General features: G+C 42.4%; 1 protein-coding gene across 3 annotated transcripts in view; it reads right to left on the reverse strand.

The window, feature by feature from the left end:
* Positions 1-531: 531 nt before the first annotated feature.
* Positions 532-15,084, reverse strand: part of INKA2 (inka box actin regulator 2) — a 90,603-nt gene continuing 76,050 nt past the window's right edge. For all 3 annotated transcript variants that reach the window (XM_066600034.1, XM_066600035.1, XM_066600036.1), the window contains one exon: positions 532-2,598. In XM_066600034.1, coding sequence (XP_066456131.1) covers positions 1,603-2,598 — 996 coding nt within the window. In that variant the 3' untranslated portion in view covers positions 532-1,602. The remainder of the gene's footprint in view (positions 2,599-15,084) is intronic.

The raw sequence follows: 15,084 nt of genomic DNA on the forward strand, positions 1-15,084 counted from the left end.
ACTCATGGCAAGTAAGACAAAAAATGCAAACTCTGGTACTGTAGTCTTGTTCTCTATAAACCGAATAGACATTTAGTAGAAAATATGTACCTGCACTGAACGAATAAGTCCTAACTCAATAATTACATTTCCAAATATTTGTTGACCACAAAAACATCGGCAGAGGTGGATCTGCTTCCTTCTACTGATAACCAGAGCCACTAGGATGACTAGGCATACTATATGGTCAATGGTGCTTATCCAAGAAACAGTTTAGGCAGTAGTCTGAGGTCCAAGATTTTGGCAATTCTACAAAGGAGTACAAATAAGCTAACTGCTACCCATAGTTGCCATATTTATTTCACTATTAAAATATCTGATAGTGACAAGATTTTTTCTTAACATCACAAACAAGACTGAACTGTCCAGGTCTAAAGAAGTTGACAAAGCCCTCCCCTGATGAAAAGATGATACAGTATATAAAACTTGGTGATAAGTTGAATGAGATGAAGGTCTCATTGCTCTATATATGATATGCAAATGAACATGAGTAATCTATAGTGGATATCAAACAATCAGCATTTCAGTGAATGACCATTCAAGAATGCATGAGTATGGAAGTCTTCAAATCTTCCTATTGTCCATGATAAGATTAATTTATCATATATTCGAATACGATATTCAGGTTTAAGTCATAACGATACGTATGAATTAGGCTACTATCAATCTATATTGAATGAAAAAACTTTGCCACATTGCATCACAAGTGCTTTTGTAGACCAGAACAAGTGCAACCAAACACAATTACATATGAATTGCAAGCTGTATACAGTGCCTGTGCCTTCCCCGGACTTAATGTGCCCATGTTTGTATAGGATTAAGAAATTGTACATTTAAATACAATATATCAATACTGTATAATTGGTCTAGACTACTTGTGGCTTTCAAGTTACTGTATTTCTAGAGATGATAGCAAGATATGATAGGGCTTGAGGTATTCGATGGACAGCCCGGTCCGGTCAAGTAGGTATCAGTAGGACTTTCTTCCACTTTTAGCATTGACAAAAAAAACTTTAATTTATTTTCCTTTTATCCATATTATATAAAAATAGACATTATACAGTCATATGATGCAATAAGGTCCAAGCAGTGAAAGGTTCAAAGCTTGAAGAAGGAGAGATCATTTTGATGGCTCATACTGAAAAGTCAGGAATTAGTGTAAATAATAGCCAATTTGCATGGCTCTATAATTGCACTAAATTCATAATTGCCCGGAACCTAACTCTTCTGCAATCAGTGATGTGCAAGTCCATTTTGGACAGATTGTCTAAAATATTCTTGTAGTAGTTCAAAGTGTCGTAGAACATAGTAGAAAGAAAAAAAAGACACTTGAGTACCAAGAGCCAGCTTGGTCTTCTAGTTATCTATGGTGGTTGTTATATACAAACCTTTCAAGAATCTCTATATCAGAACTTTAAAAAAAAGCCATATAGAGATTATTTTTAGTATTCAGCTGTGCTGAATACAATCAAGTACACATAATGCAAATGCCCTTTATGAATACACCTTAAAGGGTTAATATACAAATGTCATCACCTCCAAAATCCCATTAGGTATTTTATCTTAAACCCAAACGGCTGTGTTCATGTCAAACCCTATGTACACAGGTTCTCTTGGTTTCTGGTCTTTCTTAGAAATCATTGCAATGTTTTTCCCATCACTTCTGCTTGTTTTTTCAACTTTACTCTTTAAGTCATTTGCTGATGGGAAATAGAAAACACTTTTTTGTTTACTTGGTTTCTTGCTTCTCTTGTAGATTTGAGGTTTTTGATCTTCAAAATTCAGCCAACCGGGTTTTTCCTTAAGAAGTTTATCTCGGTCTGGACGAACGCTTCGTAAAAACTTTTTGAAAAAATTGGCTGTCAAGGAAAACTTTTTGTAAATTTCATGCGACCTGCTGACATTTAAAAGGCTTTCACAGTTGTCTCCTCTTTTTTCCATCTCTGGAAGATCTAACCAGTTTCCAACAAGATCTGCAAAAATGTTGTCACCCAAAACAAGAGGCTGTCTGTTCCGACTCTGGGACATAAGAGAAGATGTCCAGTCATTGGCTTCATCACATATAAAATTATCAGTACTCTGGCCAAAGTCAGAATGAGCATTACCTTTAAGGAAATGGTTATGAAAGCTGGAAGACGTAGACCGTGATTCACATACTGGCCACCTCTCCACTGGAGGCAATATAGGCAAAGAGGTGTCAGTCTTTGCTACTCTTTCTGATAATACATGATGACCTTGTTTCAAGCCTGGAATGGAGACAGAGCTAACTGTGCTAGCAGCCCATGACCCTCGGCTGCTAGCCAACGAGCTGTTGTCTAGACTTTTTCCACCTGCGCGTATATTCTCAGCCTGTTGTCTGGACTCATGCCTGAACTCGGTAGCCTCTTGTACACTTTGGCAATATGGATTTACTATCATAGTTTGGAGCTGGTTCTGCTCCCCTGAAATTTCCAGCTGCTCAAGAGCCGTCTGAACCTGGAGTAGTTTCAGTTCCTGGAGTGCACCCATCATAGAGTTCATCTGCTCCTGTAAACCGTCTCCAACTTCTCTCATTGACAGCTGCAAGCAGAAAAGACAAGATCTGGTTAAGAACAAATGAAACAGTTAAATAACCATATAAAATCCTCTTTTGGATTAAGCTATTTATCCCAAATGTCTACTTAGTCCAGTACAATGGTATCCTAGCTGCCACATAAAAATGGCATCTCAACCGGTAAATCTGCAGGATGTGTTTGATATGAATTGTGAGGAAAAAAAGATGATGATAATAAAAATACAAAAAGAGAAGCCTAACATAAAAACCCTTGTAGTTACTGGATGGAGCCAATGGGTGACCGCTACTCTATATTCAATGTAATGCTTTTAAAGGGGTTTTCTGGAGAACAAAGGTTTTTTCAAGTTTTCACCTATCTGCTGCATGGGTGTAAAGTGATGGATCAATGGGAGTTTGACCACTGGGAGTCCCACTGATCCGGAGAACGGGGGACTTATGTCACCTTTATTTCTCCCTATCGCTATAATGTTGCAGTGAATGGACTGCAGATTGCACATGCACGTCTCCATTCATTTCAATACGGCTAACAGAGATAGTTGAGGACAAAGCACTCGGCTATTGCTGTCAGTTTCATTGAAATGAATGGAGCTGTGGCCACCCATACGTGACCTTTGGTCCATTCACTGCAATGTTATAGCAATAGAAAAAAGCAACCCTGCATTTAGAAATAAGGGGGACAAGGGTCCCTCATTCACAGGATTCGTGGTGGTCCCAGTGGTTGGACCACCACCAATCTATCAGTTTTTACCCAGCCAGCAGCAGGCTGAAAACCAGAAAACAACTTTTACTCTCCGGAATATCTGGAATACCCCTTTAACTTCTTAACAACGCAGGATGTACTGTTACATTCAAGGTATGGAGAGGAATCGGGAGCCAATTTATGTCCAGGTGTCCCGAATGGCACCCCACTGCCATGTGATCGTGGGGTGCCGTTCAGTTACCATGGCAGCTTAGGCCCTTCTGAAGGCCCCCAGCACTGCCATGGCTGATGGCATGGATTGGTAGAATGTGGCATGGATTGGTAGAATGCCGTCAGATCGTGGTATAATCTAATATTATGGTATTACATTACATTGCAGGAGCGATCAAAAGAAATAGACGACACCAGAATTGTGTTTTTTAGTTCACCCCATCTGCAATATTTAAAAAATGTCTTCTCAGTGCTTTATATTCAGTTTGCTTGATGATTAATAAGGGTGACGTACTCAAAATTAAGGCCAATCAGTGCGGCCATTTTGATATCATTATTTTTAGGTTTTATAAACAGTTTAAAAAATTCACCATTGTCCATAAGATAATAAATATCAGATCACCATTTTACCAGGTTTTATTGGAACTTACAGTGCAGAACACATTATATAATCCTTCGCCTTCACAACAACACAATACATTTTATTTTTTATTTATAGCGCAAATGTTTTGGTGGACCCCAATTTGGGTCCTGGAGCCTAAGGGGATCTGAGAGGTCCCACAAGTCAGCATGATAGTTGAGGGGGTCCGCTACAGATTCAGCTGCTTTACACATCTGACTACATAATACTGGTAGATTTCACATTTTGAACTGTGGTAAGAACAAGGGATAGTTATGTAAGACTGTTTTCACACGGGCGTATGTGCATTTATGTGTGTATTTGCACCATGTATTTGTGTAACGGGCGTTGCATTTTTGCACTTGCCTCTGCAGGTTTTACTGTACTCCAGCCATTGAAATAGCCAATTAGTGTAATTAGTTCCATATGTTCTATTTCCCTGCCCAAATGCACAAGAAAATTGAACATACTGCTTATTTTTCGCATAATTAACTCACGCACGCAAAATATGCGTTTGTAAACGAACCCATAGAAATCAATGGGTTCTATTCACGCAGCTCCTTGCATACCCCTCATTGACTTCTATCGGGACTTTTGATGTACTAATACGCAGAAAAAAATAAGATTTTTTTTTTGTGCGACTGAAAATATGCATGCAAGATACGGAGATATGAACAAACCAATTCAAATAAATGGGTTCTATTCTCTGCATATTATGTGCACAAATTTTGAGTGAGCAAATACGCCCGTGTGAAACCAGATTTAATCTACAAATCCGTATTGCATACTATTACCACTTCTATGTAATGTCTTGTACACGTAGAGATATTCTTAATATTACTACTTGTCTTCTGGGTCAGGTTTCTTCTTGGCAGCCATTTCTACATTGAAGATATTTTGTAGCATGCTGCAAGGGTTTTGCAACTGCGCAAAGTTTCATATAACAGCCTTGTACTATATAGTATTACTGCAGTATAACCCTTACTTCTTTCTTCCTGCCACTCTTCTCTCTGATTGGATATCAGGTTTCAAACCTCAGACAAGAGGATGTATGGTGATCAATACACCATGACAGCTGCCTGGGGTGGAACCATTGAAGCCTTTCCAGCAAAGTCTTTGACTGCGGCTTTATGTGAAAGTGTGATACATTCAGATTCCCTACCCCCTGACATTCTTCATTCACACGCAAAGGGGTACTCACTACCGAATGGATTAACCCTTTTACTAAAGCACCAATAACCAGATGACTAATTTTAAGCATTAAAAGACAAGAGAAAGCGAAGGTTCACATATATTATGTGTAATTAATTTGCATTCTTTAAAACACTACATGGACTGAATAATTTAGTATTAACAATACTGCATTATGATTCTTTTACTTCATATCACAGCGTCATAGTAATATAATAACATAGTATGTCCATCCAGTTCAGCCTATTACCCCCTCCAATGCTGATCCAGAGGAAGACAAAAGAAAAAACAATGAGGTAGAAGCCAATTTTACACCTGGGCCTCATCAGCTGAGAACTTGGTGACACTTGGGCCTCACCAGCTGAGAGACTGGCGGCACTTGGGCCTCACCAGCTGAGAGCCTGACGACACTTGGGCCTCACTAGCTGAGAGCCTGACAACACTTGGGCCTCACTAGCTGAAAGCCTGACGACACTTGGGCTTCACCGGCTGAGAGCCTGGCCACGCTTGGGCCTCACCAGCTGAGAGTCTGGCCACGCTTGGGCCTCACCGGCTGAGAGCCTGGCAACACTTGGGCCTCACCGGCTGAGAGCCTGGCAACACTTGGGCTTCACCAGCTCAGAGCTTAGTGGCATTTAGGTTTTACCGGCTGAGAGCCTGGCGACATTTGAGTCTCATGAGCTGAGAGCCTGGTATCATTTGAGCCCCACGTGCTGAGAGCCTGGCGACATTTTAGCCTCACCAGTATTTGATGTCCATGCAAGTATTAAACATATTACTCAATGTATTTTTCACTGTTCTTTGGAATTCAATATAACATTCTTGGGGTTATCTAAGACTTAAATATTGATAACCTATCCTACAGAAAACGACTCCACTCATTAAAAGGAAGGTACGTGGTAAAAATCCCCAGGAAACCATTTAAAATTTGCACAGCATGTCAATTCTGTGCTGATATTTTCTGCACCCTGTGGATGAGACTTGCTAAAAACTCATCCAGATGGCCTTACTGTAAATGCTGCGTATTTTCTGCAGGTACTTCTATTTACATGACTTATGAACATACCCTTATGTTGTCCAAATCCCCTATCTAACAGATATGGGGGGCTCCCGACTGCAGATGTTAGAGGAAATAAGGGTTGGCATTGATGGATTTCAACATACCTTACCCTTTGTTATGGCAGAAGACCAAACACGCTGCCAGCAGTGTAAGAAAGGGGGATATGAAACATAGCGGGCAAATGATAAGTGTCTGGGTACTGGTGCATCTTGTCTCCACCGGAACTAGGGGTGTAGACATGGGTTTGGCCTAGAGCACTGACAGGGAACGGCCAGTTCACATCCCCAGTTGCTGATTGGATGCCGCGCTGGAGTACAGATGGAGTCCCTGGTGCAGGACCACCATCAGCGTCATGTATTGCCTTTCCTACAAAGCGCCGGCCCTAATACAGCTTTGGAACACAGAGGAGGCTGCAGAGCGTTGCAAGGTGCCAGCGATCCCACAACATGGCAGGACGGTGCCGGGACCGAAGATGGGAGGTTGCCGGGGACTGTGTCAGCGGACCAGGGAGCGCTGATGGCATGCCAGCGGGTAGAAGCAGAGTGACTGGCAAGCGGGGAGCCCGGTGGAGGGGAGAGTCACAGCAGGATCGTGAGCACAGGCACCGCAGAAGATGCCTTACAGCCGCACATGGCTGAACACTGACAGCGGGGGAATAGCGGGAACATTGACACCACCATGGAGAGTGGGTCCTGAGCGCAATTGGTGTCACAAGCAGGGAAGATGAGAGCCGAGATCCTCACAGCTGCGGACTCACAAGGGCAGATGCTAGCGGACATGCAACAGTGGCAGGAGCTGGGATGGGAGTCCAGAGGGGAAAATGACAGCCTGCATCAGCCAATCACCACCTGTGGGCATTACCTTCCTCCCCTCCCCTCTCTGTCAACCTGGCTAACCCATGTCTCCACCCATACTTCTGGTGGAGACAAGATGCACCAGTATCAAGTGTCTGTATATGGCTAACTTTAATCTATCATCCAATCCTGGTTTTTAGTGGAAAAACAATAGATGTAACATAGTGACAGAGTATTTTAGACTGAAAAAGCCATATATATCCATCTAGTTCAGCCTAATCTATTCCCCCTCCCTCCCCCATGTTGATCCAGAGGAAGGCGAAAAAAACCAATGAGGTAGAAGCCAATTTCCCTCATTTAAGAAGGTAAAATTTTCTTCTGACTCCAATCTGGCAATCAGAATAATCCCCGCATCACCGACACATTTGAAGTAATCAGTTATATAATATGTAGTATTGTATCACTCAAGAAAGGCGTCTAGGCCCTTATACTCGTTTATGTCTAAACCTGTTCTGAGCCTTAGTAATTTGTTCATGCTTCAGTAACCTGGCTGCATTTAGGAGGCAAATATGTAGTACCAAAAATAGGTACCAGATCGAGTCATTTGACATGATCCAATTATTTTTTTTGGCATTTAATGTACAGGTCATCCCAAAGCTGTGATGGGTGGAATACATAAACCCTTATATTGTTGTTACAGGTGTTGTGCCATTAATGGGAGGTTCTGAAATATCCTTCTTAGACCTGGCATTACTGTGTACTTTTTCGCTCAGTCAGAGATTTGCATATTTTGCGCACATCAATCAATGCACTAGACAGAAAATTAAATATTCTTTTAGAGGATATAAGACACTCTCTGTGAAGATAAATTGGTCTGCAAGGATTGATCTGTCTATCTGCTTTGACGCTGATAGCTACGTACAGACCAGCTTATCTCCCTAGGGAACACTTTGGTACATTTTGGAGTGCATTTTAATGAGAAAGGGTATGAGTATGATATTATATGGTTAGACTGGCTGAGAGTCTTTGTCTGAGGGGATGCAACCACCTTGGACTGACACATTTATGTATAAATTATAGCATACATTTTAGTGTATGTACATGAAGGTGCTAAGATATGACGAGCCATGTGCCTCTTCATGTATCAAGCGCATACTGTGGCAGTGGAAATTCTATTAAGACCAGAGTTTAAAAGGACGGTCTTAATAAATTTCCCCCAAAGTTTCACGACACAGCACTGTCGCTCCCCTGGCTCACTTGTCATTGGAACAGCAGTCAGTTGTCACCATTCTCCTCACCACACCTCATTCTCCACTGCTGGGTTACATCAGTCTGCCTGTAGGGTGCACACATGCTCCTAACACGTCTTCCACTAATCACCAGCCACCTTTGGCTATAGTAGGTGTCCTCCCCTTACGGAGCATGCCCAAGCAATTGGTCCTATCAGCCATTGTGACAAAGCCACTCTTTGTATATTCTGGTTCTAACCTCTGCTTGTATCCCTGACAATGCTGACTTCTAGGATGCTGCCTTCTGGACTTCAATTATTGCCTGCTGCCTGCCCTTCTGCATGGACATCATTATTGCACCAGTGTCACCAGCCCTGACTAAAGCCTGTTCTCTGGACACACACCTGTTCACACAATCAGGTACTGCACTTCGGCTCAATACAACCTGGACTATCTGTGCGAGTAACAAATTGGGGTCCCAAGTGTCAAAAACCATCTCCTGCTTGGAGATGGGGCCAGAGGTGAAATTACTGCCTCCTCAGATAGCCCAAAGTCAAACAGGTGTGTGGCAAGGTAAATCCACATGCTTGAAAAAGATGCTGAGGAATATAGGTATCTTTTTATGAAGAAAACCCAGGAGTGCTGATCTGTTTACTGAATTTCTAAGGTAGATCCACATCTGTCTGCCTGACACAAAACTTGGAAGAGGTTATAGTATTTTATGCTTTGCATATTAAGTAACTCATCAGCAATCGATATTTGTAGACCACATAGTCCTGGGCCCAAACCAGCAGAATTGAGTAGGTAAAACTGTGTACAGGCCACACTTTATACTGTCTAGGCTGATTTATAACTGTTTTATCTTCCTTACATAGATAGGATGCTGTAAGTGCAGCGTCCCATAGGGTGACTCCAGACACAGGGCATACGTTGAGGAGCTGGAAGGGTAGAGTGGTCACTTGTCACAGAGGCACTTACCAGGCTCCCTCCCAGAGGGACACATGTAGCCTTGGCCAGAGCAGCACTGGGCCTCTTCGGGACACCGCTAGGAGTGGGATGGCCAATAAACATAGGAACACGAGATATTGTTGTCACCGGTGATGCCACAATTCCATTACCCACCGCAATGACCCTCAGCGGTAAATAAAGGAGCTGCAGACTGTGTAGCATACCTCAGGTCCAAGGGGACCAGCCAGGGCCTGGAAAAACTTTACTTGATAAACGTGTTACAAAGCACAAATGCAAGAGATGGCTGTGCAGGCAAAACAGCAGATTGGAGGTTAGAGAGAAAACACAGGATGACAATGGTCCTGCAGGCCAAGTTATCTGACAGGAACCACTTCTGAATGTGCAACTCTCCAGAGGAGGATAGGGGTATGGTTACTCCACAAACATTTTTGGGTTTGGTACCTCTGCATGGTGATCTCAGCCTTCTCACTTCATGCTCACTCTCAAACTCTCTCTCTTACTTTCTTTCTTCCACAGATCCTAGTATATGGACTCTCAGGAACTGCTCCTCTTCTTCCATCTTTTCACCACATGAGGATTAAAGGTACCCCATGTGGCCAGCACTCCACTCCTCTCTACCGAGGAGGTAGATGAACGGACTCTCAAACAGTCGTATTGTGTAAAGGTACCTTTAGTCTCTACCTCTGTTTCACCACCATCAAAAAATTATTGGTGAGTGATGGAAACTGTACGGCAGAACTCACTTCTGCTGCCACAAATGTAATAAAGGATACAGGAATCTTCCAGTCAAATTCCTCAGTGAGGTGCTATATTAACTTGTGACTGTCTTAAGATGACTTGAAGGTCAAACAAATCATTATCCTTCTTAAACAATGAAACCTTTCTATTTGTAGACTCTCCAGTCCTAAGCAAGTAAACAAAGACAATATGGCGACATCTATCAATGGAATGTTTACTGACTGCATATAACGAGTAATGCTACAGACTGACATGACGAACACGGGCTTCACTACATGTCTTCTTGTTGGCTATTGGTCACACTCACTCATCGTGAGGACAGATGTTATTCCATTTTGGAATGCAAGTAGAGTTTCATCCATTTCTTCTCTGGCGCCCTGATACTTCCTCTCTCTAATAAATAACAGTAAAGCTGACGGTTATTGTTCTGTCTTCTCCAATAAGACACAACCAATGTGCTTAACCCATTCTAAGGTAAACTAGACCAATGTGTGAGTACTGGTGAGATAAGGGCTTAAGAAAATGTAAAGTAAAATATAATAATGTGGAAATACGGAAGAATCAAACATTAGTTTACTCCAAAAAAGTATATGCTATAGTAGTGTCCTATGGTATTATATAAGATACGGCTCTTGTGAACTTTGACAACACACTGACTCGCAGATGGAAATCTGTTGAAGAATAGGGGCACATTTATAAAGCTTTTTACGCCAGCTTCTGGCATAAAAAAGTCACATTTTTTAACAAGTGGGTATTTTGGGAGGATGAGTAGCCGCCCAGAATGACAGGTTTATGTATAATTTATGCTACAAACTGGTGTAAAGAAGGGGCAGGTATGTGGCTAAGACCGCCTACGCACGAGCAGATTTTTGCTACAGAATTTACGGCGGCATCCGCACCATGATCCTCAGCAAATACCGTTCATAGCCTGCTATGGGAAATCGCTTTTTCCTGTACACGAGCGGAAATCTATTGTCATTTCTGCTCACGGATTCCAGTTGGGCAACTTCCTACTATAGCCAAAGCTGTCCAAACCACGGCCCCACCTCAATTAACATTGCAGACATGTCGCGGGTTCCGCATCATTGCCTAGCGACGTTGCGGGAAAAGAAACCTTTGAAAATAAAAATCTGTACTGCGCATGTCCGACAGCAGCTTGCCACGACCATCCACAGTACAGAAAAAGAAGTGAAAATACAGGTACGCAGATTTGCCAGCCGTGGTCAAAGCCAAAATCCGCTGCGGGAACCCGCAGGCGGCCTAAGGGTGGTTTCACACTTACGCCCAGGATTCCACTTCGTTCAGGGAACAGAAAAGGGGAATCCCCATGACTGAACGGCTCCATCTCAGGACAGAACGAAACAAGGGACCCCGTTGACTATAATGGGGTCCATTCAGTTTCTGCTCAGCTTTTAGACTGAAGAAAAAGCCATGCAAGCATCACATTTTCTTCCTGTGTTTTGTGCCAGATCTGGGCTAGAACCTCTGGACAGAGGTTCCAATGCTGATGGGAAACCACCCTAACACCCGGTCATAGTAAATTTCCCCCAAAGTTCTAGGACATAGAATGTCATTTTAGTATTACGAATCCTCGCTGTCTAGTGAGATATGAAAAATATGATATATATGCATGTGATAACCATGTTCTGTACTCCGTGTATATGAAAAAAGAAAAAGGTTTAGTAGCGTGTTAGACAGTACAATAATATGTTATTGCTCTGAGAGTAATAACATCCTACATATATGAATGACATACAGTTCACCATATAATGACATTCGATTGACTTTTTTTCATGCTCGGCATAGACCATACATTGCTTTACGATGGTCCTGCTTAATGTGGTTCCTTAGATTTTAATAAACATCTCTTATGGGAAATCTCCCAATGTTACAACCCTTTTCCATATGCCCAATTAGTAAGTGCTCTCATACGGCAAAGAGATGGACTCGTACGAAAAAGGGACATTTTGCAAGATGGTCGCATCAAATGACAATTTGGACTATTGTAGAAAGTGCTAATTATTTATTTTTTCCCTGTAACATAAAAAGAGATTGACAGCTATCTAAAAAGGTGAAAGCCAAAGCAGGGAACAGGTTAATTAGGTTTGACAGTCAGTGATGAGATGGACTTCAATGGCAGAAAGCCAGCTCTAATACCCACTCATCAAAAGCTCAGCATGCGCTGCCACTTCATTAGCCCATCGCCTCCCTCCTGTCAAGGGGCTAAGTAGGGAGCTGAGTTTTGATTGGCTAAGTTAGGAACCTGTAACCATATGTCAACTGGTCACGACCCGGGAACCGAAGCTAGAAATGATGCATTAACTTATTTCTAGCGAGGTTGGGAGGGAGTCATGCCCTCTGCTGAAGCAAATACTTGCCTCACGCAGCACGGCGCGACGGGTACTTGGTGTTGTGTACTGCTAAAAGCTGCAAAGGCTAGTCATAAGGAATACAAATATATGAGCCCTCTAGGTGAATACAAAAATATTAGCCCTCTAGGTGAAAGCACATGCAGTTTTTTTTTCTGTCAGAAATTTGGGGGGGGGGATTAGCAACCACCATGTATGGTCTGTACAGATGCAGTAAGACATAAAGAAGGTTTGTTAAAATCTGTGAGCAAGCAATATAAGACAGAGGTGCACAACACTTTTTGGCATGGTGGTCACATTTTTAGACTGTTTCTCTTCCGAAGGTTATGATAAAACTTTAAGGGCAGGCTCACATAAGAGATACGCGCACGAGCATGCAGCAAGTACACAATGACAAGCGGACTTGCTGCGTGCTACCAATCTCCATGCACTATCTTGGCATGTATGCGTGCATAATACGTGCCAAGATAGAACATGCTGTGATTTCTTTTGCACAAGTAATACATGAAAAACAAAACTATGTGTGAGCGGCCTAACATAAAGAAGTGGGCTACTGGCGTCACGCAATGACAATATGCCCATGAGAGACCGGCTTCAGGCTGGGTCTACACAGGTACTGATTTGCAGTGGAATGTCCGCAGCGGGCACTCTGCTGCAGATCAGTAGCAGAAATCCTGCCACCACATCACCATTTGGTGCAGATTTTGAAGTGGGTTTTATCACAGCTTTCTGCGCGCCATTCGCCCCCTTATTGAGAAGAAGCGAATTTTGCTGCATAAATGGTGATAAAGTTGACATGCTACAGAATTTAATTCCACACGGCAGGTCAATTTCCACATGGGTTTCGTGTGGATTATTTCCACAGTTTATGGATGAGATTTTCAAAATCTCATCAACTTTGCTTTGACTGTAAATGCCTGTGGAATTTCCATGCGGAGGGTCCACCCTGTCTGGACCTAAGGGTATTCTAATCTGACATGCAAAGAGCAGTATATGCCATAAATATCTGAAGACTATTTTACTTCTTGGACTTTCAGTTGTTTGGGAGAATGGGAGTGCCCTGCTCCCATATTGAAGGACACTAGAGAGGAGGAGTTTAAGTGGCCACATATAAGCGCGGCTCCCTCCACTGAAGTTCATAGGCGCTCCAGAAACAGTTGAGCCTTTCCCGTAGATTACTATGTAGAGTGTTGCATTCGTGCACCGCCTATTTTCTACCTCAACTCTTCTACTTTCGAATACTGAATAGAATGTCGTCAGCAAAAATAGGGTTGCCAGAGATACATTTGACCCCTGGCAGGCAAGTTGTGCACTCCTGATATAAGGGGAAAGTGTCAGCAAAGTAGACATCATTACCTAGAATGTTTTTATTTATGTCTGTGTGTGACAATTGTACCTTATAAATAATCCCCTGAAGTGCAGATCAAAGGGCAGAATAAACAGCATTACATATACAGCTCTTGTAAACTCATGTGGCGGTTCCTTCCTCTCTACAGAAGTGTTAAGAGAAAGTACGTGACATGCTTCAGGATTTTTTGATACAGGAGATTTAGGGCATGTCAGGTACAGGGGCGTAACTATAGGGGATGCAAAGGATGCGGTTACACCCAGGCCCAGGATCCTTAGGGGACCCATAAGGCCCATCTTCTCCATATAGGGAGCCCAGTACTATGAATAAAGTATTATAGTTAGGGGTCCTGTTACAGATTTTACTTTGGGGCCCAGATGCTTCAAGTTATGCCTCTGGTCAGGTGATACTGCTTTTTAAGGGCCACTCCGGCAAAAACACATTTTTCTATTCCTGCCCCCTTCACCCAATTGCCTGTCACACTCTTGGAGGTCTCCTCTGTGTATTTCAGTCACTTTCTTGCACTGAAGCCCCTTATCTGATGCTTATCAGGCAACATCTTGAGAGTGAGATTCTTTACCTTCGCTTTTAATCAGGTCCCATGATGCATCAGCACAGCTTTAGCTGAGGTTATACCATTTTTACCTGCAGAGGAGGGGGGGGGGCAGGTTAAATAATCATTACTTTCTATATTCACCTAAATAAGCTACAGACCATACATATAAAGTCTGGAGGATGAGTTGTGATCTCCTCTATTATAACTGTATGACAGAAGCTGTGTGATCATCATAAGTAAGGGCTCATTCACAGGGCCATATGCATAAAACACTGAATGTATTCCGCAGCATCTTACCGCTGTGTGAGCGGTCTATCGCTCCGTAGGGCAATAATTAACGCTCCGCATTACAGCGTATCTCACACTTGCATAATAATGCGATGAAATTACGTTAGTGGGATTGAGCCCTGACTGTGACAGGAGTGCCTGTGTCCCCTCCTAAGCAGTTGGTAGATCCATGCAACAGCATCACACAGACTGAGAATCAGACTAGAAAATTAACACATAACCCCAAGTAAATCTGAACTGGTTAGAACTGAGATCACTTGACCATCCTAGGAAAAAGAGGCTGTGAGTTTCAGACACAGAGAAATAACTAACTACGGTAGCACTAGCCTACTTATAGATACTGGGGGAATAGATACATAATGAGTGGATTAAAAAAATCACTGGAGTGGCCCTTTACCTTAACAGGGATCACAGAAAGGAGACCTGTCATGCCCGAACCCATTTCAATTTGTCAGTACACACAGTATTTAATAGATGCAAATGCACTTACAAATGTAGAATCATTAAGGTGTCTTCTAGGTATTTTAAAGCAATTTCCTATTTAATTCCATACATAAGCTCTCTGCCTGAGACAACTATATTAGTCCAGTCCTTAGATATAGTATTTGTATAAAATTATTAAAAATAAATCTTTTGGTT

This window comes from Eleutherodactylus coqui, chromosome 4 (assembly GCF_035609145.1).
Source record: "Eleutherodactylus coqui strain aEleCoq1 chromosome 4, aEleCoq1.hap1, whole genome shotgun sequence".
Classification (NCBI taxonomy): Eukaryota; Metazoa; Chordata; class Amphibia; order Anura; family Eleutherodactylidae; genus Eleutherodactylus; species Eleutherodactylus coqui.